The sequence below is a fragment of the Corylus avellana genome, chromosome 10 (genome assembly GCF_965113065.1).
Source record: "Corylus avellana chromosome 10, dhCorAvel1.hap1.2, whole genome shotgun sequence".
Taxonomy (NCBI): Eukaryota; Viridiplantae; Streptophyta; class Magnoliopsida; order Fagales; family Betulaceae; genus Corylus; species Corylus avellana.
The window spans coordinates 17679472-17702191 of NC_142499.1; the positions used below are offsets into that span (position 1 = coordinate 17679472).

The 22720-nt window shown below is 35.9% G+C and overlaps 1 protein-coding gene across 1 annotated transcript; it reads left to right on the forward strand.

The window, feature by feature from the left end:
• Nucleotides 1-9069: 9069 nt before the first annotated feature.
• LOC132191417 (uncharacterized) lies at nucleotides 9070-18341 on the forward strand. Its single transcript, XM_088510985.1, has 13 exons — nucleotides 9070-9149; nucleotides 10406-10496; nucleotides 10818-10945; nucleotides 11029-11182; nucleotides 11332-11441; nucleotides 11650-11733; nucleotides 11813-11861; nucleotides 11955-12046; nucleotides 12390-12525; nucleotides 12743-12822; nucleotides 12925-14315; nucleotides 17498-17632; nucleotides 17706-18341. The coding sequence occupies exons 2-13, from the start codon at nucleotides 10413-10415 to the stop codon at nucleotides 18152-18154; spliced, it is 2892 nt and encodes a 963-aa protein (XP_088367111.1). The 5' UTR covers nucleotides 9070-9149; nucleotides 10406-10412; the 3' UTR covers nucleotides 18155-18341.
• Nucleotides 18342-22720: the final 4379 nt, after the last annotated feature.

Sequence of the window (22720 nt, forward strand, 5' to 3'; positions counted from 1 at the left end):
ATCATCTGTTATGATTGTAATGGGTCATCAATGTATATTTGTGGTATCACATATTTGAATTTTAATTTTATCCCACCTAGTGCCTAATGTGTGCAACAATCTTTTGCATCATTTTATACACGTTGCGGGCACTTTAGCTTTCTCATTAATATTCTTGTGGAAGCTTCTTCATTTATATGAAAACTGATCTAGAAGAAGAAACATAGTGCAGATATCATGCAATCTCTCTCTCTCTCTCTCTCTTATTTGTCCTCTATGGACTTCTGAAACCAGTTTGCTTGAAGACCGTTGTTTATTGTCTAAAACATTGTGTAAACTATGTGCCCTAGATTGGTCTTGTACTTGTGATCAGAAATCTAATTTTCTTCCTTTGATATTTATGGACACAATTTATAGATAGTTTCATGCCTGGAAGGAGATGTCAACTATCAAAAGCTAGGAGCAAAGTTACCTAGAGGTGTATTACGATGAGGGCCAAGTGGCTTACTAGTAACCAAGCGTCCAAGCCAACCCCTCGAGTAGGTCGGACTTAATAGATTTTGAGGCCTAAGACAACAAATTTAGGTAGGGCCTTTTATATATTTAAATATTTAATTAAATGATTTTAATTTAAAAAATTCTTCTTGCTTTTTGCCCTTAATTTTTTTTTTTTTTTTCAAATGATTTGCAAAATTCATCTCTGTTATGAGACATTTAATTTCAACAGTTTACAGATATTATATTTTGTGTTGAAATATACATAATTCTTTTTTAGTGGAATGTAATTTGAGCAAAATTAAATTTCTTTATACTAAAAATTATTTTAATAAATAAACTTAGTCAATATGCTTGTTTGTTTTAAGTTTAGGTGAAATTATGAGTTTAGTAATTTCTTTTGGAGTACAATTTGTCAATTACGGTCACTTTCCATTTTTTTTTTCTTCTCCTTTATTAAAGCCTTTAATCTCTTGGAACTCAATTTTTTGCATTGACTGTATTAATGTATTAGTATTATTATTACAATTTTGAATTTTTTTTTTTTATTTTTTTTTTATTTTATAGTTTAAGGTAATTGGGTCGTGTCGGGTCGTGTCTACCCGATTAGACCCGATTATTTTAAACGGGTAAAACGGGTCGTGTCGGGTTACCAAGCTATTTTCGTGTTATAATCGTGTCAAACCCGATTACCCGTTTAGCTAAACGGGTCGTTTCTGTGTATAGGCTAATCGTATAATGGGTATCCGCGGGTTGTAATCGGGTCATGTTAGGTACCTATTTTGCCACCCCTATGCCTACAGATAGATCTTATGTGCCAATCAGTGCCCCTCAATATTTTTTGTGTGGGTTTTTTGTCTCCTTACTGTGGTTCTCATTCTGGTACTTTGTTGTTGTGGTTATGTTGTGGGTGTAAAAGAGTTGGGTAGGGCTGAAATTTAAAACCGCCTAACCGCTTTGAAAGCGGTTAGTGGGTTTTGGAAACCCGCTAATCGCTAACTGCTTTTTTTTAAAAAATATAATATATATATATTATATTATATATATATTTCATATAATAAATTGCAATATGTTGTTGTAGCATAGTGGTACATGCGCCAGTTTTTCAACAAGGCTTCCGGGGTTCGATTCTCCCTAACCTCAGTTTTATTATTTTTTATTTTTTATTTTTTAATTTTTAATTTATTATATTCCTCTATTTTCTAACCCTAAACCTAAATCTGAAGCTCCTCAGCCTCCTTGCATCGAGCCGTCTGCCTCTCAACTCTCAATCCTGCCTCACTCTCACACACTACGCAGCATCACTGCATTAGAAAAATTCAGATTTCTCTCTCTCTTCCTCCATATTGACACCGTCTCTTGTTGCTCCCTCTCTCAACTTGTTGTCTCCATCGCTCCCTTTCTCAATTCGCCGTCTCCGTCGCTCCCTCTCTCAACTCGCCGTCTCTCGTCGCCAAGCAAGGTAAGTTTAGTAACTTGATTTTGATTTTTACACCATTTACACAAGAAAATGTTTATTGTTTGCAACAACTTAGAAATCAAACAATAAAAATTTGTAAATAATGATATGATGTCCTCTATTTTATTTTCGTAGTTCACTTGGTTTACAATTCCTTCAAAATTTGTAAGTCCAAATACTTATTTCTTGCTAAATAATAATATGATGTCCTCTATTTTATTTTCATAGTTCACTTGGTTTGACTTATTTTTTGATTAGGACTTTGTTATGCAAACGAAATCAGAAGAAAATCAAAGGAAATAGAAAGAGGAAGAGATTTGAGCACTTCTAGGGGTCGTCCTTCACAAATTGCAGAAAGCAATTGACTGAATTATTTCTCAGTGAGTAGCCATATGGTATCTACACTGATTTTATAGAGGAAAATCTAGGGTTTCTTGGAGTAATACAGAATCCTAACATATTATATTATGAATATATTCTAACTTATAGGAATCCTAACATAGTAAGGAAAGGAAAGTGCTAGTACAGATTATTAAGGAAAATAAATTTGGGTTTCTAATATTATGATTAGGATAATTGATCTTGATGAATCTGATGGCTATCACCTTTTCTAAGTTGCTGAAATCTTCATCATTTCCCAAATTTATGATCAATTGGATTCTACAAGAGAACTACTATGCCTTTATTTGTGATGCTTGAATTGAAATTTTTGCCTTTTTTTTGGGGGGGGGGGGGGGGGGGCAAATATTTATTAGCAAAAACGAGTTTTTGGTTCCATATGGTGTATGCTATCAAGTGTGGTTTATTCCATAAATTTTTTTACTTGAAGCTACTATGCCATGTCAAGTGTGATTTTGATTTTGGTATGCTTACACCATTTACACAATTACCATGTATTAAGCAAAAGTTATTGTTGCTTATTATTATTTATTTAATAACAGATGGATGATACTTTGAGTGATGCAAGTAAGGCCACAGACACAAGTACCCCTCATCTTCAGATAGATTCTACTGAAAATGTTGAAACCCAATCATCTTCTTCCCTCAACCCTGAACAACAACAAACCAAAAGACCACCTCTAAATTAGTCTATTGTGTGGGACCATTTTAAGAAAGTGGAACCTATTGATAAGGAGAATCCTAAAGCTAGTTGTAATTACTGCCAAAGGTTAATAGGGTGTCACTATCTAGGATGACCCATCTTACCTCTGGTTGTCAAAACTCTCCACTTAAAAAATTTAAAATGACCAAAGGCCAAACTCTATTGCAAATGTCACTTATGAAATCAACGGAAGGCACTATTAGCAACCAAGTTGGATTCATGAAGTTTGATCAAGAAAGATGTAAGACTTTGTTGACTGAGTATTTCATTGAAAGTGAGAGGCCTTTTAGGCATGTTGAAAGTCCTTCATTTAGAAAGTTGATGATTGGAATTGAACCTAGGTTCAAATTACCATGCCGTATTACTCTACAAAAAGATTGCTTGAAAATGTATGAAAAAGAAAAGCTTGTGTTGAAGGGTTTTTTGAGTGGTAAAAGGGTTTGCTTAACTACCGACACATGGACATCTATTCAAAATTTGAGCTACATGTGTGTTACCGCTCACTTGATAGATAGTGATTGGAAAATGCATAAAAAAAAAATCAAGTTTTGCCAAATTTCCGATCATAAGGGTGAATCTATTGGAAGAAAGTTGGAGGCTACATTGTTAGAGTGGGGGATTGAGAGTGTTTTCACTATTACAGTTGATAATGCCTCGGCCAATAAGTGGGGGATTGATCATATAAAGGATAGGATGCAAAAAAAGCCTAAAGCTGTTTTAGGAGGCGAATTCATTCACAAGCGATGTGCTGCCCATATTTTAAATATTGTTGTAAGAGAAGGCATAGATGACTTGAAAGATTGTGTTGGTATTATAAGGAATGCGGTGAAATATGTGAGGTCTTCACCGTTAAGGTTCACCAAGTTTAAAAGTTGTATAGTGCGGGAAAATATTAAATGTGAGAAGATGGTGTGCCTTGATGTTGCAACTAGATGGAATTCTACATATTTAATGTTGAGCATTGCTTAGAAGTACCAAAAAGCTTTTGACTTACTAGGTGAAGATGATGGCCATCTATTTATTGTTCCTTCAATTACTGAATGGGAAAATGCTGTGGCACTTATGAAATTTTTGAAGGTTTTTTATGATGCCACGTTGAAGTTTTCAAGTAAATGTTGATAAATTAGTTATTTGCAAATTCAAATTACTTTACATTATTTATTAATTCATTTCAGTTATTTATTACTTTTTAGGTTCAACTCATGTCACCTCCAACTTATATTTCATGCAACTTTGTATCATTCAGCATACATTGAATGTTGGGTGTCTTAGTCTTGATCCTATCTTGAGTGTTGTGAGTATGAATATGAAACTTAAGTACGAAAAGTATTGGGAGAATATGGATAACATCAACTTCATGATCTATGTTGTTTTTATTCTTGACCCCCGTTCTAAGATGATGGCATTGGAGTTTTGGTTGGAAAGATGCAATGGGTCTGAGTGGGCAGATAAGATAAAGGGAATTGTGAAAGATCTTCTAAAATGTTTGATGGACCAATACAATAAATTTCAGATGGGGTCGTCGTTTGTTGATGTGAATATCACAAGTTCAAATGATGTTTATGTTAATGTTGCTTGTGATAACTTGGAAGATAACGAGGCACAATTTAGAAAGATGTTCTCCCAACATGTTGAGAAAGTGAATGATTTGCAATGTAGGTCCGAGTTGGATCGGTATTTACATGATGGGCCTGTAGTAGAAACAAAAGAGTTTGATATTTTGGCCTGGTGGAAGATTCATGCATCCAACTACCCTATCCTCGCAGAGATAGCTCGTGATGTATTGGCCATCCCTATTTCCTCTGTTGCATCTGAGTCCGCATTTAGCACCAGTGAACGTGTATTGGATTCCTTTAGGAGTTCATTGTCTCCAATTACGGTTGAGACCTTGATTTGCACACATAACTGGTTATTGGACCGCATAAGCCATGATGAGTTTGAAGATTTTTTTGAAAGCTATGATGATATAGGTAAATGTTTTTAAATTAGTGATTTGCAAATTTATTTACTTTTCATTACTTATTAATTCATTTAACTTATTCTATTGTAGATGGGCCTCAAGCTTCAAGTTTAACGACTGAATCATCTTTTGACTGAATAAATATGTAATTGAATTGTCATGGTAATTAAGGTTATTATTTCATTACTTATTAATTTATTTATGATAGATGCTACTTGCTAATGTTTTCCAATTTCTGCACAGGTGGGGATTGGCATGAATTTCTTTGAAAATGTTGGTTGAAATGGGTTGTTTTGGTTGATTAAATTTTGATGAATTTTTTTTGGTTGATTGAAATGGGCCTCAAGCTTAAGTTCAACCATGTTGGTTTTTTTGGTTGCTTGTAAGTTTATGAACTTGTTTGTGTTTTATTTTATTTCTATGTTGTGTATAAGACTACAAGTGAAGTAATGATTTTGTTGTAATTTTATCATTATATTGTATGATGTGTAGATTTGTAGAAGGTGGCCAACAAGATTTTGGTATATAGCAATTTTTAATGCTCAAAATGGCCATTAAAAGGGGAAAAAAAACAAAAACAAAAAAAAATGTTCAAAATGAGCAAAAAAAAAAGAAGATTAAAGTGAGCCCAAAACCGGGCCAAAATTGGCCCAAAATCGGCCCAAAATCAGCTCAAAATTGGTAAAAAAAAAGCCTCAAAAAAGCGGTTATCTCAAAGCGGTTAACCGCTACCCGGTGAGCGGAGGTGGTTAGTAAAAATTACTAACCGCCTAGGCGGTTAGCGGTTTTAGCCACTAACTGCTAACCTCAACCGCTATTTCAGCCCTAGAGTTAGGGAACCTTTCGAGATTCAGACTCCTTCATATGTCTCATTGTATCACATTTTTTTAGCGGCCAATTTTCTTGACACCTATCTCAATAATACATAGAGTCGCCTCATTTATTTGACACATTGCTTTTTAATTTATGTTTACTTGCACTTAGTAGGTTGTATAAGAGTTTATTATTGGGTTGCTCAGCTTTTTTTGTGTTTGTTTTTGTAATTTTTGTCTTTTCCCTCATCCCCTATTGTAATCTTGGAGAATAAAATAAACTTGTAGAATAATAGCCTTGTAGCTGCCCAAGCCCAAAAGAATAATAGCCTTGTGGCTTGCATATGGTATAAGTTACCCCTTCCTTCTCTTCTATGTGTAACACGTTTTGGACCATTCATTTAAAATGAATGACCCATATTATAACTATCATATCGTAATTTGGGGGCCAATGATTGCGCAGATCGAAATGGATGTCAAAGTTGTGCTGCAAAGAGACTTTCCTTAGATTGCAAGAGAGAGACTTTTTTTTTCTTTTCTTTTTTTAATTTTATTATTATTATTTATGGATCATGGATTTTTTAATGATGTTGTTGATTTATCTTGTACATCTACTAAGAAACAATATGGGATGTATTGAAACAATTTTTTTTGTTCATAATATATATGGATGTATATTATATTTGCTACTATCTTTAAACATTCATATCAATGAAACTATGTGGGATTTATTTTATTAAAATTGTGTTTATGAAGTTTGCATTATGCATTGATGATTATCAATTTTGATGGTTAAACATGGTTGGTTTAATTGCGGTTTTAGAAGACATGTACAAGATACGACTTTCAAAATTTTTGAAGCAAGCTAGTCTGGTTAATGGTTTGATAGGTTTGAGTTGGGATTGTAAAGTGTGTATTTTGGTTTTACTTGTATTTTTTGTTTAACGATTTTGTCATCGAATTACCAAATGAAAAGCTTGTTAGGTTTTAGTGTTGGCTTATTTGGTGATCAAAACAATGTTTGTGAGCATGTCTATACTTAGAGCCCGTTTTGGATTACGTTTAAGAAATAGAGTTTTTAAGTCATAAAAAAGTTTTTGGCCAAAATTTTCATTTTTAAGCTTTTACAAAAGTACGTTTAGGCTATTTTTAAACTTTTTAGACTCTTAAAAATGCTTTTAATTTTTTTACCAAACGAGTACTTTTTTCTTCAAACAGACTTTTTGAGTGTTAAAAACACTTTTAAGGCTTTCAAACACAATACCAAACAGGCCCTAAAGTGTTCAAGGGTTTTCATTTAGAATTGATTAAATGAAGATTTACATTGACATTAGCAACTGCGCCAAGAAAGGCATCTTGGCGTGACTATTCTAGTCTTCTAGAAGCACTCTAGAGAGCATAGTCAGCGACTAGCGTCATGTAGTCATCATGACGGTATTGGTTTATAAGAGTAACCGAGCAAAAGAGAGCAAGAGAAAAAAGTTCAGAGATTTGAGAGGAATGAGAAGAGTAGAGAGTGTTCCTCTTGCAAAGAGAGGAACAAGCAAACTACAAGGTAAGAATCTCTCAACCTTCTTGGAGTTTTAAAGTGATTTATTGTGCATGAAGTTAATATTTCAAGATTATGTTGTATGCGTGAGAGTAAGAAGTGGAGTTTGGTTGAAAGGATGGAAGACAAGGCCACCATCATGAAAAAGGCTAAAGCTTTCTTTATAAATCTTGAAACTTTGGGTGGATAAGCTATGAAATGACTTGTAGGAAGTTGGAGGGTGTGACTATATATGCATGTATGTATGAATGATGAAACCATACCGCATAGTTACATAGGGTTATGCCTTACATGAAATGATGATGCTTACAACATAAAAGTTTTTATGAAAAAGATGTCTATGAAGAAAGTGTTTACAAAAGAAATGCTCACAAAAGGAAAAGGTTATGGAAGAAATATTTTTGAAAGCTGGTATTACAAAAGAATCTCACTAGTACTAGCTTACTTGCTTATTAAGTCGTAGACTCGTCGTTCCATTTGTAAATATAAATCTACAAATAAAAGAATAACTACAAACAACAAGATCAAGGCGGCAAGGCAAGGCTCGAGAGTTAAAGTTGAAGTAATAGAGTATAACTCCGAGCCATAAAGTGGTCCCTAAAAAAATTATTATTTTTTTTTAAAAAAAAACATAATTTTTTCTAATAAAATAGACATTTAAAAATTAATTTTTTTTTCCAAATATATATATTTTTAAAAGTTTTGCCCCCAAACTAAAAGTTATAGTTCTGCATCTAAGAGCATGTTTGAGGTTGTATTTAAAAAATAGTGTAGTTAAAAAGTGTTTTTTTTTTTTGCAAAAGCTTTATTTTTAAGTTTTTGCAAAAAATGCATTTTGGCTATTTTTGGACCCTTAAAAATGCTTTCAATTTTTTTTTACCAAACAAGTATTTTTTTTTCTTCAAATGAACTTTTAAACCCGTCAAACATACACCCAAACATGCCCTAAGTGTGATGATGTATACATTATAGTTAAGAAAAATGATATGTACTGTTTACTTATGAGACAAGTTTTTTTAAGTACTTATTAGACAAGTTATGTAAGAAGAGATTTCCTATAGTAGACCGATAAGCTCCTTTCACTAAATTCTCATTTCTGTCGCCATTTACCCCTGCTCGGTATTCTGGCACGGGTTATCAAACATACACTTATTGGTCTACTGCGTAGATAAGAAGCAAAAACAAAAAAGGAAAAACCTTGGATACTTGATTGGCAACCGTCGTTTCATTTGATGGGTTCTCCCCAAGCCCAAATCAGTCAATATCATGGGGGTATTTTTGTATATTTATTTGTATTTTTGCAGGAATTCGCGAAATTCGTTGATTGGTTATACCACGTGAACTTCTCTACCTTAATTTATTAATTAATACAACCTTATGATTAAAAAATTGAAAACTTGCAACTTTTTATTCGCAAAAAAGATCACACGCCTATTTTCGTAAATTTAATCAAAATCCGGGTTGGGACTTGGGCACTGTCTTGACTCTTGAGGGTTCAGTTGGGTCCAATAAAATGCCCGACTTGGAGCTTTCCCATCGCGACCAAGGGTCGGTCTCAGCATTACACGTCACTACTTTAATGACACAGGTGAGATAATAAAGTAAGAGCGCACCAATCAATCCTCCACAAGGCTACCCAGAAAAGGCGAGCTGTCTGCCCCCCGTGGCTTGCAAGTAACCCTTCCACAGGCACACTCTCTCTCTCTCTCTCTCTCGGTCTTCGTCTCCATCTCGCTTTGTCCTCTCCAGAGCTCAGAGATTCCTCTGCCTTTCCTTTTTTCCGATCGTACTCTGTAAGTCCTTGTTCCTCTTAGCTCGAATCCCCCAAAACCCTAGCCTTGTTTCGCCCATTTTGTGTAGTGTGATCGTATCATTTGCGTACTGCTTGAACATGCTCTGATTATGTGGATTTTAGGTTTTTTGGTTCAAGGCTCCGATTTCTGTTGGTTTTATGTTATATCGTTCTGTTTGTTTGTTTGTTTGTTTTGTATTTGATTTTGAAAATATTTGAGGAACTTTTTGTTGGCCTACAGAAATGAGGTAAATTTTGTTATGAATATCAGGATTTTCTTTGACGATTGGTACCTGATAGACGTGTGAGCTAATACTACTACTTGACTCTGCTGAGGATAGTTCTGCATTTCCGCCAAACCAAAATAAAATCAATTGTGATTTTCTTTCCTTTATTCTCAAAAATTTTATTGGCAAGCAAGGTGAGAGATTAGGGATAAGGCTTAGCAATCTAGATGTCTATCCCTGTCAAATGCACAAATTAGTTTTTGCAAGTTGTGGGTATAAGCATGAGATACAGGAGGGAAAAAGAAAAAAAGAAAAATGTATGAGAAATTTGACACTATTGGTGGTGACTGCCATTTATTGAGATAGAAGGGGTTCTCATACCTACTTAAAAGGGAATGCTGGAGAGCGGTTGGTTTCAAATTTGCAATGCATCTTTTGCTAAGCGGGCGTTGGCAATGTGGATAAGTAGGTGACATGTAAGCAGTTCAGTCTTGATATTAGGTGTTCCTTGGCTGTGGAGTTGTGTGGGCTAGTTCTCATTACTATTCAATGAACTTAGAATATTTGGATTTGCAGGACTTTGCAGCAAGATCTTGAGTACAAATTTATTTTGATTATTTCAATAAGATCTGAACTTTTGCAGTTTTATGTAATGTACATCTATTTAGGATGGTGAGTGATTGTTAGAATACTATGAATGAGTATGACTGCATGAGTCATGCTTCTACTGCTGAAGAAAATAAAAAATATTTCACCAGTACCAACCATTTCTATATTTTGTATCTCTAAGATACTTCTTTCGAGTGTGAGATTTACCATAGTTCTTTTCTCCAAAAAAGAAAAAAAAAAGTGAAATTGGCATTTTCCTCCCAGAATAATGGTTGTTTTGAGGAATTGGTAAGAGTTCGCATATTTTGAATTTTGTTCCAACACCAATTTCATATGTCTGAATATCAAGAAACTAGACTGTGCGTCAAAAGTAAGGTGTATTTCTTAATTTTTATTTTTTTGTAATATTGCTGAATTTTAGGAAAATCATGGGCGAAAAAACATGCCCTATATGCACCGAGGAAATGGATTTTACAGACCAGCACTTGAAGCCATGCAAATGCGGTTATGAGGTTAGAAGTACAATCTTCATCTAATATATGAAGCCATTGCATACAATAAATTTTTTGTTTTGCATGCTATATTTCATTTTTTTTTTTTTTTTAAATATTGTTATTGTCATCTGAATCGTGGCTTACTGGTGCTACTTCTAGTGAATTTGCATAGGTCCCAATTCCTACTTAATAGGAAAAAAGAAGCTTGATAGAAATAGATGTAAATGTGTATGATGTGTATTGCAATTAAAACATTTTGATGTGAATGAAATCATGTTTTTGATTCTTTTGGTACTTTTATTTACTGCTCTTGTTCCCTTCTTTTCTTTATCTTCAAAGATGTGTGTTTGGTGTTGGCATCACATCATGGAAATGGCTGAAAAAGATGGAACTGAGGGCCGTTGTCCAGCATGTCGTACTCCTTATGACAAAGAAAAGATTGTGGGGATGGCAACAGACTGTGAAAGGTTGTTACAGTAACTGTGCAGTTTCTTGTTTTATATTATTTGATGAATTGCTGAGTGATGTCACCACTTCCTTTGCTGAACAGGTTAGTAGTTGAAAGAAATTTGGAGCGGAAACAGAAATTACAGAAGTCGAAGCCCAAAGCACCTGAAGGAAGGAAACATCTTAGTGATGTTAGAATTGTTCAACGGACTCTAGTGTATATAATTGGATTGCCTCTTAATCTTACAGATGAAGATGTGAGTGGTTTTATACTATTGTACATCCCTCTTTGCTAGACTGCAACTTAGCGGAACATGGTGCCCGCTTATCTTCTGTTTCATTTGCTGTTTTATATTTGTTTTTAGTTATATGTAGTACCTAACCCAAGCATTTCTGGGTTTAACAGCTTCTTCAGCGCAGAGAGTATTTTGGCCAGTACGGGAAGGTTTTGAAGGTGTCCATATCTCGTACAGCAAATGGGGTTATCCAACATTCATCAAACAATAGTTTTTGTGTGTAAGATGATATGCCATTTTGTTGTCACGTTAAAGTGTGATGCACTATACTCTATTTTTGTCTTAATTGATTGATTTGTATCCCCTTTATTCAATCATCTTTGTTCCCTTAATTTTAAATTTTGGTTGTAAATATTGTATTCTCTTTCTCTTACTCTCTCTCGCAATTTGTTTATTCCTTACATTTCTTGTGTTTCTATCTTTTATAGGTATATAACATACTCAAAAGAGGAGGAAGCGGCTCGGTGTATTCAATCAGTGCATGGTTTCATTTTAGATGGTAGATCCTTGAGGTAAGCATGTCTTGTTTTTGTTCGAAGGTTATGATACTATAAATGCCATATGATTATTGAAAGGAGTTTGCTTTTGCAGGGCATGCTTTGGGACCACAAAATACTGCCATGCATGGTTAAAACATTTGGTAAATAACTAAGAGAATTTGTATCTTGCAAATTCTTGATGCAAAAGAAAGAAAGAAATTTAGTTCATGGGATTAATTCTTTTCCTTGTCCAGCCTTGCAGCAACCCAGATTGTTTATATTTGCATGATTATGGCTCTCAGGAGGATAGTTTTGCCAAAGACGACCTAGTTTCAGCCTTTGCAAGGTATTATCTCTTCTCTGCGCTTTGTTTTATTTGAATTTTTTACAAGGTGATTGAAGCAATTGATTTTTACAAACAACTTAAATTGTGCTTGAAGAGTAGAGGAATCTTGGGGTTGAAACTTCTTAACTTGTGTGTTATTTTTTGATTATTCAGCTTTACTTTTCCATTACTGAAGGACTTTTAATTTTTTTTTTTGGCTACTGCAATATGTGTTTACCTTTGTGTTTCCTTTGCTTCTATTCTCTCCCTCATCTCCTTGTGTCTCTCCTCAACTTGTTTGGTGTTTGTCTGCTCTTTAGATATAGCTTTATCATATTGTAATTTGACCCATTTGGTTTTAAAGGAGTAGAGTTCAACAAATTATTGGTGCTACAAATAATATGAATCGGCGTTCAGGGAATGTTTTACCTCCCCCAGCAGATGAGTGTAGCAATACCAGCATATCAATGGCCAAACCAGTTGTGAAAAGTCTTTCAAATGTAAGGCTCCATACATGTTTGTTATTGCCATGGACTGTTGGATAATTTAATCTCAAGGATAAATAACTATATTATGTCACAACATATAAGGGATAAGTATCAACAATGATCAAAGCATTCCTAAATTTGGTCAATAGAATGGCATTACATGTGTCTGATGGGATGTTAGTCACAACGTGCTCACAATTTCTTTATTTTTGTTTACTCTTTCCAACAGTATAATGTTGATGAGGTTAGTGGACCTCATTCAGATAATGGCACTGGAAGATATAGTATACCTCTTTCCACTGGCTCATGGTATATGATTTCTTGATCTTTGGCATCTTTCATTTCATTCTGTGGGATGGATTCTAATTTTCTACTTTATTTTTATTTTTATTTTTATTTTTTTTATCTCAGGGTGATGCGTGTTTCCACTGGTCTGCCACCAGTGACTAGTTTTGTTTCCGGCAGACCTACCAATCAAAATCCTGATATATCTGATAATACCCAAGTCTTTGTATCAGATGTTGTAAGCAATGAAAGATATAACCATGATGTAAACAGTTCTATGATAGATGAAGAAAGCTGGGAAGTGTATTCTAACGCTAAATTGAAGCCAACAGAATGGACTGAACAGTTTGTTGATGGAAATTGTCCAGTAGCAGTATCAAATACTAATGCAGAGATTATTCTAGATACAACTCCCATCCCTGCGACTTCCAGCAAACTACCAGCTAAGGGCATCAATCGGAATATTGCTGCATCATCCACTGGCACAAGCTCTATAGAACTCACCCAACCATCCTATGGTCCTGGTTTCATTAAAGATGGAACTCTTCATGCAGATGGGATTGTTCATGGCTCATGTTCTGGATTATCATCAATTAGCATTCATAATCATTTTAAAGACAGGTACTCTGGTCCAGTTGGTCAACAAAGTGACCATACTCAAATGAAAGGTTCACAGCAAGATTATAATGAGCATTCTGGTGAAGCTTCAATGTCAACAGCTTTTATGGAAGCTGCACGCATGGAGGATTTACTAGGTTTAGATGATCAACGGCTGAAGGGTGTCGAGGGCATTCATCGGCTGCCATCCATCTCTTGTTCACCTTGTCCATTACAGGATTTAAATCAGTCAAGCTGTCAATTTTGGCAGCATGGTGAGGCGTCCAATCAAGGTAATCTTGATGTGGATCCTAGAATTGTATGCATGAAACACGAGGAAGTTGCTTACCCATTGACATCCAAGAGTACTGGATCGTCATATGGCTTCAACGATAATAAAACTAAGATTCTTGCTGATTTGGGTGGGACATGTGGTTCATCAAGTGTGTGCTCTGAGAAGGAATTAGGGCATGTGGGTGCTTATGAAGAACGTGTACCCAGTGCTGACTATGGCGTTACTTCTGATATGGGAGAAAGCAGCATAATCTCAAATATTTTGTCTTTGGATATCAATGCATGGGAAGATTCATTAACGTCACCTCACACTCTGGTGAAGTTATTGAGTGAGAATGGTAAACAACATTGTTACATTAAATCACCTAATTTACCAAAAGCACAAGATAAAAATCAGTCCAGGTTCTCATTTGCAAGACAGGAGGATGTCCTTAATCAAGTATCTGCTTTGGAGAATTCGTTGGGTAGTACCAGGCACCTGCCTGATGAATATGTTGCCTCACATGATTTTATGGAAAAGAAGGATCCTTGTATAGACACATATCAACATATCTTTTCATCCAGCAGTTCTTTGCAGTCTGATAAATTTCCCGGCAGTGATCCTTTTACGACTTCTAAACTTCCTCGTGAGTATCATCTTCTATGGTGTTAATGCTCCTGTATTATTTTTACTGTTGAATGATTATTCTTTTTCTGTTAGTGAACTTTCCTGCTTTATGATAATTCTGGTGCTATTGATTTTTGTTTAGATTCATGAATCGCCTGGTAATAAGTTTTTTTTTTTTGTTCTTTCACATTAGAATGTTTTGATTCTATCATTTGCATTCCATCATGAAATTATTATTGATAAACAACTAAGTTGAATATGTTGTGGTGGTTTTGTATAACAGCGTGATTATATTATGTGTTTATCAGAACCATTCTGGGATTTGGTAAGGTAATGATGTTTATACGAGTAATTGTTCGAATCCCTCAGTAAATTCAAATTTGGTAGTGGAGATGTTGCGGGTAATATAGTTTTCAGTGTTGTAGCTGCTGAGTCTTTGGTCTTCCAGTGATCAGCAACGTGATTCTGAGTCTCTGGAAGAGGATCGTGTTAGTTTAAGAAGATTTTACGAGTTGTATACACTTTTCAGCTGGCACCAGAGATGACTAGGTTTTGGTCTACTTGATGATATGGGGAGGCTTGTTTTAGAGTTACTTCCCTTACTTTGTGTGAGGGGTGAAGATAAGGATGTGTAGCTTCTTACAGGCATAATGTAATGGATTTTAGCTGTTGGTTTCTGAGTGAGTAGGAACTTAAATTTCTTAGATATTCTCTATATTGGCAAAATCTACAAGATCCTTTGTAGTAGCTAGAAATCCATTTAGTGAACAGCAGTGTAGTTAAAATAGTTTTCTTGGTTTTAGGGCACACATGGAATGATGTGTTGGGCCACACTACTGTCTTTGTGTGAATTAAATTAATAACCCAAGCAACAAGTAGAAGAAACATCAATCACAAGCAATTAATCAAGCACCCAGAGAGCAACACACGAGAACACACTGAATTTACGTGGAAAGCCCTCTAGTGTAGTGGGAAAAAACTACTGGGAAAATCTGATCAATTCTATATAATAAAATAGAGATTACAACACTCAATTTTATGCCCAGAACTTAAGTTCACAACAGATTGGGAAATACAACAGTAGCAAATCTCTAGGAAAAATATATAATCTTACCACCAATCACCATAATCTGACAAAACTAATACCGCAGTGAGATCCCCACTTTGAATACTACAACTCCTTGTAGTCGCAGCAGCACCCAAAGACACTTCGTAGAGAAACCCCAAATTTTTTCTTGAGCAAGAAAAAAATGGGGTTGGTTGAGAAGTACGAGATCCAAAGAGGGAGCTGGTATTATGAGGAAACTCGAGTACCATATGGGGTAGGTATTTGGAGAAATATTAGGAATGGCTGGGGTGCTTCTCGAACTTGGTCTCCTAATAGAGTAGGGGATGGTTCTCGCCTTCGTTTTTGGCATGACGTGTGGTGCGGAAAAGCTAATCTCAAGTCCTTATTTCCAAAACTCGTCTCTCTAGCTCGGGAAAAAGATGCTTTAGTGTCTGATTACTTGGACTCTTCCATCTCTTATGCTCATTGGAACCCGAGTTTTCTCAGGGCAGTCCAGGATTGGGAGCTTGAGTCTCTGGTTGCATTTCTTGATCGTTTATACTCTTTGAAAACCTCTAAGAGAAAGAGATACAATGTTATGGTCCCCAACTCCTAACCACATGTTTGAAGTGAAGATCTATTACAATACATTACAATCTGAAGAGTCTTCCCCATTTCCTTGGAAGAGCATTTGGAAGGTGAAGACTCCACCTCGTATTGCTTTCTTCACTTGGACGGCAACTTTGGGTAAAATCCTGATGATTGACAACCTAAGGAGACGAGGACTTACCCTTGTCAACTGGTGTTGTCTTTGTAAGTAGAGTGAGGAGACCGTAAGCCACCTTCTCATCCATTGCGAGTTTACTAGTGAGATATGACACTTGGTTCTCATTTTATTTGGAGTTTCATGGGTTGTGCTGGCAATATTCTAGAGTTACTTTAATGTTGGAAGTCGCAAGGGGAGAGACATCCCAAAGAGGCCATATGGAAAGTCATCCCTTCTTATGTGGAGCATTTGGAGAGAAAGAAATAGACGCCTTTTCGAAGACCATGAGTCTAATTGTTGCAATGAAAAGACTCATTCTTGAGCTTCCTTTTAGATTGGCCTGTTTCTTTATTTCCTAATTTCTCCTCTTCCAGTCTTGTAGATTTTGTTAACTCATTAGATTATTGACCCCAATAGGGTGGTGGGTTCTCTTGTATACTTTTCGTGTACGCGAGCTTTGAAGATTGTTAGAATGAATTGTTAGAGATGAAGAAGATGGTGTTACAATCCCTTTATACATGGAGAGCATGAAATAGTTTGCATGTTTCTAATTTTTCTGAGTTTTTTTTGGAATTTTGTTCTTCTTTTTCTATACTTTAGAGGTTCAGTTGTATACTTCCTGTATACTCGGGTTGCACCCTTTTTTTCTCTCTCAAGTTTCACTTTTGTTGTCTCTTGTTTTTTCTTTTGCTTCAGTGTGTTGTACGGCATGACCATATTGTTGGCTTTTTAAACAACCTGAATCCTACATAGGTTACCAAGTGGGCTGGACCCATGTGGGCCCCCCACAACATGATGTTCATTTTTGTATCTGGTGTGGTTTCCATTTGGTCTTCATGTAGATAGTGATATAGCGAGATCAGTCTGTTTTATGGTTCACGCATTTGTGATTTCTCTTGGATCTAATCTAATAATTTCATGAATTATGGGATTTAGTAAACATGTCATAGCCTTCTATGGTAACTGATACAGACTAGAACTTACTACTGAGTTTTTGAACAGTAGTTGCAGTACCCTTTTTAGTTTCAAAATTTTCAGGTTTATCAAAACCTGTTTTAGTTTTATTACGCAAGTAATGGACAAAAAAAAAAGGGTAAATGTATTTGTTATCCACTTTCTCTTAACGGTCACTGTTTCTAGTGACTGTTATATGAATATTTGCTTTGCACTGCTTTTCTGTTATATATTTGCTTTTCTTACACTGTTTCTAGTGACTTATATATAAATATTTTCTTTTCACCGATAACAAAATAGATGTAAATGTATTTGCTATCCACTTTTTCTTAACGATCACTGTTTCTAGTGACTGTTATATAAATATTTTATTTTTACTGTTTTCTTTTATATATTTTCTTTTTGCTGATTTTCTTTTATATATTTTTTGGAGGTTCTTTGCTCCAATATCCCCCAACAGTTTCAAGAGCTCCAACTATGATCCCACCAGGATTTTCAGTGCCAAGCAAGGCACCGCCTCCAGGATTTCCTTCTCGTGAGAGAGCAGAACAGGCTTTCGACAGTCCTGGTTTGTCATTTATTACTTTTATTTTATTAGATTCTTTTTTTAGATAGTTTCTAATCTTTCTTTTACCTTCCAGCGAATCATATGTTCCGATCTGCAACAACTGGAAATGTCGGCATCACTGGAGATGTTGAATTTATTGATCCAGCAATAATGGAAGTTGGCAAAGGGATTCTGACAAGAGGGCTGAATAAGGCAGGCTTTGATGTGAGACCAACTCTATCTCCACAGTTTAGTCCTTTTGAACATGATACAAGCCTTAAACTGCTGATGCAGCAATCCATTTCCACACAGCAGAATATAGGATTCCCAGATCACTTTGGGAATAGATTTTCTCCCCCAAATGATGCATATCGATATCCTCCGATGCTTTTAGATCAAGTTCAACCCAACAATGCATCTGCCTTTCCACCATTGACTGCTCAACAGATTAGTAATATGCAAATGCCGAATGGCCGTTGGGGTGGATGGAATGAGGTCAGGGGCATCGGTGGTCTGAGTAATATCAGAACTACTGCCAAATGAGAGGCTGGGATGTAACAAGTTTATTCCTAGCCACATGGACATAAAGTTTCCAGTGCTCGCTTTCTGCGATCTACCCAACATTTGGAATGTGAAATTTAATTGTAATTTCTCTTTTAAACTTGATTGGGTGGTCAAATGTTACTGAGAGGATTACTTGGTGTATGTGAACTGGCCCTGCTTGTTAGTAGTTACTTTGTTAATAACACCTGGTAAGAAGCAACTTATGTCTTTGTTTTTTGTGAAGCTATTTTGTGTCCCTGAGATAAGTAATGGGATTAGGTTGTTTGCATTGGCAGAGTGGAAAATGAAGCTGGCAATGGATTTTGTGCCTTAGAATGACGGGCATAGAGGGGACTACATGGCTCCCACACTTCCTGGTTAGTTTCTACCTGATGAGTCATCACTTTGCAGCGTGTCATTTCTTTCGACCGTGAGAGGCATGTTTTTAATCATGACAAAAAACTTCAATTGTGCATGCAGAACTTTTTCTTCTCTAATATAGTATGTTAGATTTTTAAAACTGTCTAGAATTTTTTTTTTTCAGTGGTCAGACAGTTTTATTAAAATATTGGAAGTTATTTGGAGTGTCTTGTTGTGTATATGTAGGTAAGGTGGCTTAAGAACACTGGTATTGGCTGTGTGCATGTAAATGTTTTGTCAACCTAATCGAATGATTCTGTTACCTAGTTATGTAAAGGAGGAGAAGATAAAATTTTCCATGTCGGAGACCTAAGGTTCAAACCCCCCTTACTAATTTAAAAAAATATATATCTTTTGCACCTCATATTTTTTAACACGCCAAAAAAGAAAAGAGTGGAATTGTTCTTACTGCTGTAACTCGCAATTTATTCATATGTTGTCTTGCTTGTGTTTGGCGGGTGGAAGAACTTGAGGTTGATAAGTTGTTCCTAATTTATTGCCCTCTGTTGGATGTCTGTTGAGGTGATCAAATCAGCTTATTTTGTAATTATTTAGAACATAAATTGAAGAAAAATGAGATTGCCTCTTTATGTATAGTTGATTAGTTTGAAAGGAAGATGACAAACACACAATGGAGAGACCACCAGATTGAAGTGGGACTAATGCTGGATTAGGGCTCTTACATGATTGACATCGGTAATTATGCAGTCCTCTACCAAAGGTTTGATGAAACCTATGCATTTTATGCATACATTAGGAGCATCCTAGTGTGCGCCTCCCCCATTATGCATAGCAGTGACACTAGCTGTGTAAGGATGCAATGGATTTCATTTTTTAGACATCCGTAGGGTTGGGCTGGCCCCAAAATATCTCAAGAGCGTGTCGTGTTGCATACAGATGGCTGTTTCCATCAAAGCATCGTCTTTACTCACCACAAGGCAAAGGTTCTGTTTATGGCCTGAGGATGGCTATTATCCAGGAGAAAGTGCTATGCTCCATGGCACTTTTGTAAATTACAGTGCTATAATTTATAAATTACAAAAGTGCCATGGTGCAGCAGTATCTTCAGAGGATGAATTCCGGAAAAAATGTTGCTGCTTAGCATTATCCAAATACATCGATAATGGCGATGTCTAGAATCTCCCATCTTGACTAAACCAAATTCTTAACAGGTTTGTCTGACCATGATGTGCATGTAGATACTGCTCTTCTGATTTAGGGAATAATGTAATAAAGTAATGTTTGCGTGGTGAAAGTTATGTAAGTAGGAAAGGGAAGGCTCAGGCTTGCTAGGCTTACCTTATTATCCTTCCTTGACGGGGTGTTACTGTTCGTATTTAGTTGTTGAAGTTAAATGAAATTAATTATCATATTTCATAGTTTTTTTTTTTTCGCTAAGTCCTTTGGTGCCCAGCTGGGGCTTCTGCCTAGATTGGTTTCCCAAGACAAAAATTTCACCGAAAATTTCCACAGCATCCTATATTCATCCCTCTCTACGGTTCATGTCACCGTCTTTATTTATTTATTTATTTATATATTTTTATTTTTCCGGAGTACAAAGGGAGAAGGGAAAGGGGAAATGCATCAAACACAAAATAGGGGTGGGCAACGCAACAAAACTCTCAAAGAAATCAACCAATATAGGGCAGATAGATCCGAAAAGGAATGGGAAAACAAATTGGCCTGACTCAAACTTGGCTCACTGGCCTAACAAAAGGCCACCACAATTGGCATTTTGATGCGGCAGTCCATAGAAGCATATGATACACCAGCTACAACAAGAAGCGAACTTGAAAGTCACAACGGGGGAGAGCGTACGGGAACTGATTGGATCGGAGTTGCTTGGGCGTAACACCATCGCGACATTCGATGAGACTGATACTCTACAGTGAAGGCATAGAGGACACAGTAACATGGTCTGCAACAAGATTTGAGATTCTCCATAAACCCAAAAAGGGTACCAAGTATGGAGATGCAAAGAGGAGAGTCATTTGACGCATGGCCTAAAATAGTAAAATGGAGTATATGGGACGACGACATGTGCAACACGTGCACATGGAGAACTCCAAACGAAGGATTGGAGGTTGAAGATGAAGGATGGTCAACGCGTATGTGTAGAAGGTGGTGGAAATTTGGCATCTAAGATGCATACCAAACACAGAAAAAAGGGGGGGGGGGGGGGGGGGTGTTGTGGGGCCTGTGGGGTGGTTAAAGGCAGAAGGTGAGATAAGAAGCAAGAGAGAAGAAAATAGGAGAGAGACATGCGCTCTTTGGTATCAAAACAACTACGGGCTACACAACCCTACCCTCCCCACTCTATCCCACTTTTTTTTTTTTTTTTTTTTCTGTTTTTATTTTTTTTTTTTGTCATGGGCATACATGCATTATACAAATGGGAGGTTAGGATGGATATTTTCAGTGTGTATTCAAGTGTGTGAGTGTGACTGGGAGGGGGGAGGGGAGGATGGGGAATAACTCTAGAAACATTGATGGAGGCGGTTTCATAGCATATTAATATTTGTGTACTTTTTGGTCCGACTATAACTTGAAGCAAGCAAGGGAATTCAAGATGTTTGGCAATGATGGTTTGTATTACGGATACGGTTAAGAGTTAGTTACTTCTAGGATGTTGTTGCCTAAACTTCTAGTTTTAGATGCCAGAGATCTACCGTCGATAGTTTTCAAGATGCCTTTCTCAAATCCATGAAACATTATTAACTAGTTGGGCATGGAGGAGGGTTTCACCTTTATGGTATGTCCCCCAAATTGCTTGGTCCCATGTTGAATTTTCCATCCAAACTTTAATTAAGGTGGATCTGCCAGCTTGTGATAGTGGGTTTGCTTTTCTTCGATTGATTTTTTTTTTTCAAAGACCTTTTGTTATGATTCTTACGGGTCCAATTTAGAGTACATGAGATATGTTTTGGGCATGACTTTCTACGCTCTAGCGCTTTTAGCACACCCACTAGGTACCTAACATTGATATCAAAGCAGGAGTTATGTTGCGTGTTTGAATTTCAGTTACTAGATTTATAGTCACATGCTTGAATGAAGTAGTTACAAAAGTGGAAAGAGTTATTAGATTTGTAGTGAAAGCCTCCATAGAATAGGTTGTAGATGCCGGTACGGAAGTGTGAGATTATTATGATTCTAGTGGGGTCCAATTTTGGGTATGGGTGCTAGATTGAGTCAGCCTAATATAAAATACGTTTAAGAGCCTAATTTTTCACGTTTCATTAGCTTTGGAGTCTTTGGCGTATTGGTTAGGTACTTTATTATTTAATGTCTTAAAAATGCTTGATTTTTCAAATAGCCTATAAATAGAGACAGCTGAAGTATTTTACAATTTGGAACATTTTCTTTAGTTTTAAAATGGAGGTCATAGGTTTAATAATTTCCCATTTTCAAACTTTGAACTTTTGCACTAAAGCTTGCCCTTACGATTCGACTAAAAATGGGGAAGTCATCAACCGAGAGTAGGGGGAAAATTGACAAAGAGAGAAAATGAAAGCCTTTTAAGGACAACAATGATGAAGTTTCATTTTTTCCATCAAAAACCTTTCCCGAGTTACGAAGGCCAATAGAATGGTGACAATTTATGTTACGATCTTAAATATCATTTTAATGAAACAAATTTTTGGTGAAACTCATCATTGAAAATCAGCTTGTAGTGAGAAGGTGCTCAAAAACTTATATATACATGATTAATATTATACTTAAATCATGTGGGACACTTAGATTGTAACAAACTTAATTTACCGTTAAAGTACTCTCATTTTCTGAAGTAAGAGCAAATGGGCAATAGGATGTGAAGAAGAAAAATTTAAAGTTACTATTGAAGCAAATGCTAATCTCCACCTTATTAAAAGTCATTGTTCATGGTCGATTTTTAGAAAATTCATAGAGTTATGTCTTGTGCAGATGGTGGTGGAAGGGTGAAGAATTTGGTGTCACTGATCATGAGCCAGATGACCTAAGTTTTTTTTTTTTTGTTTTCCTCAAATGTTTTTGGGCTTTTAAATGTGGTCAATAGCAATATTACTCATATGTTACCATCAAAAAATACTCTCATGTTGCATATGGACATTCATTATTCCATCAAAATACTCTCAAAGTATCATATACGGAATTCGATTAGGTGCAATG

Excerpts from the sequence above, each read along its gene's own strand:
- LOC132191417 (XM_088510985.1), top strand. The coding sequence starts at position 10,413 with ATGGGCGAAAAAACATGCCCTATATGCACCGAGGAAATGGATTTTACA. Across the intron at positions 11,442-11,649 it reads TCAAACAATAGTTTTTGTGT|GTATATAACATACTCAAAAG; the intron begins GTAAGATGATAT and ends TATCTTTTATAG. Across the intron at positions 14,316-17,497 it reads TACGACTTCTAAACTTCCTC|GTTCTTTGCTCCAATATCCC; the intron begins GTGAGTATCATC and ends TATTTTTTGGAG.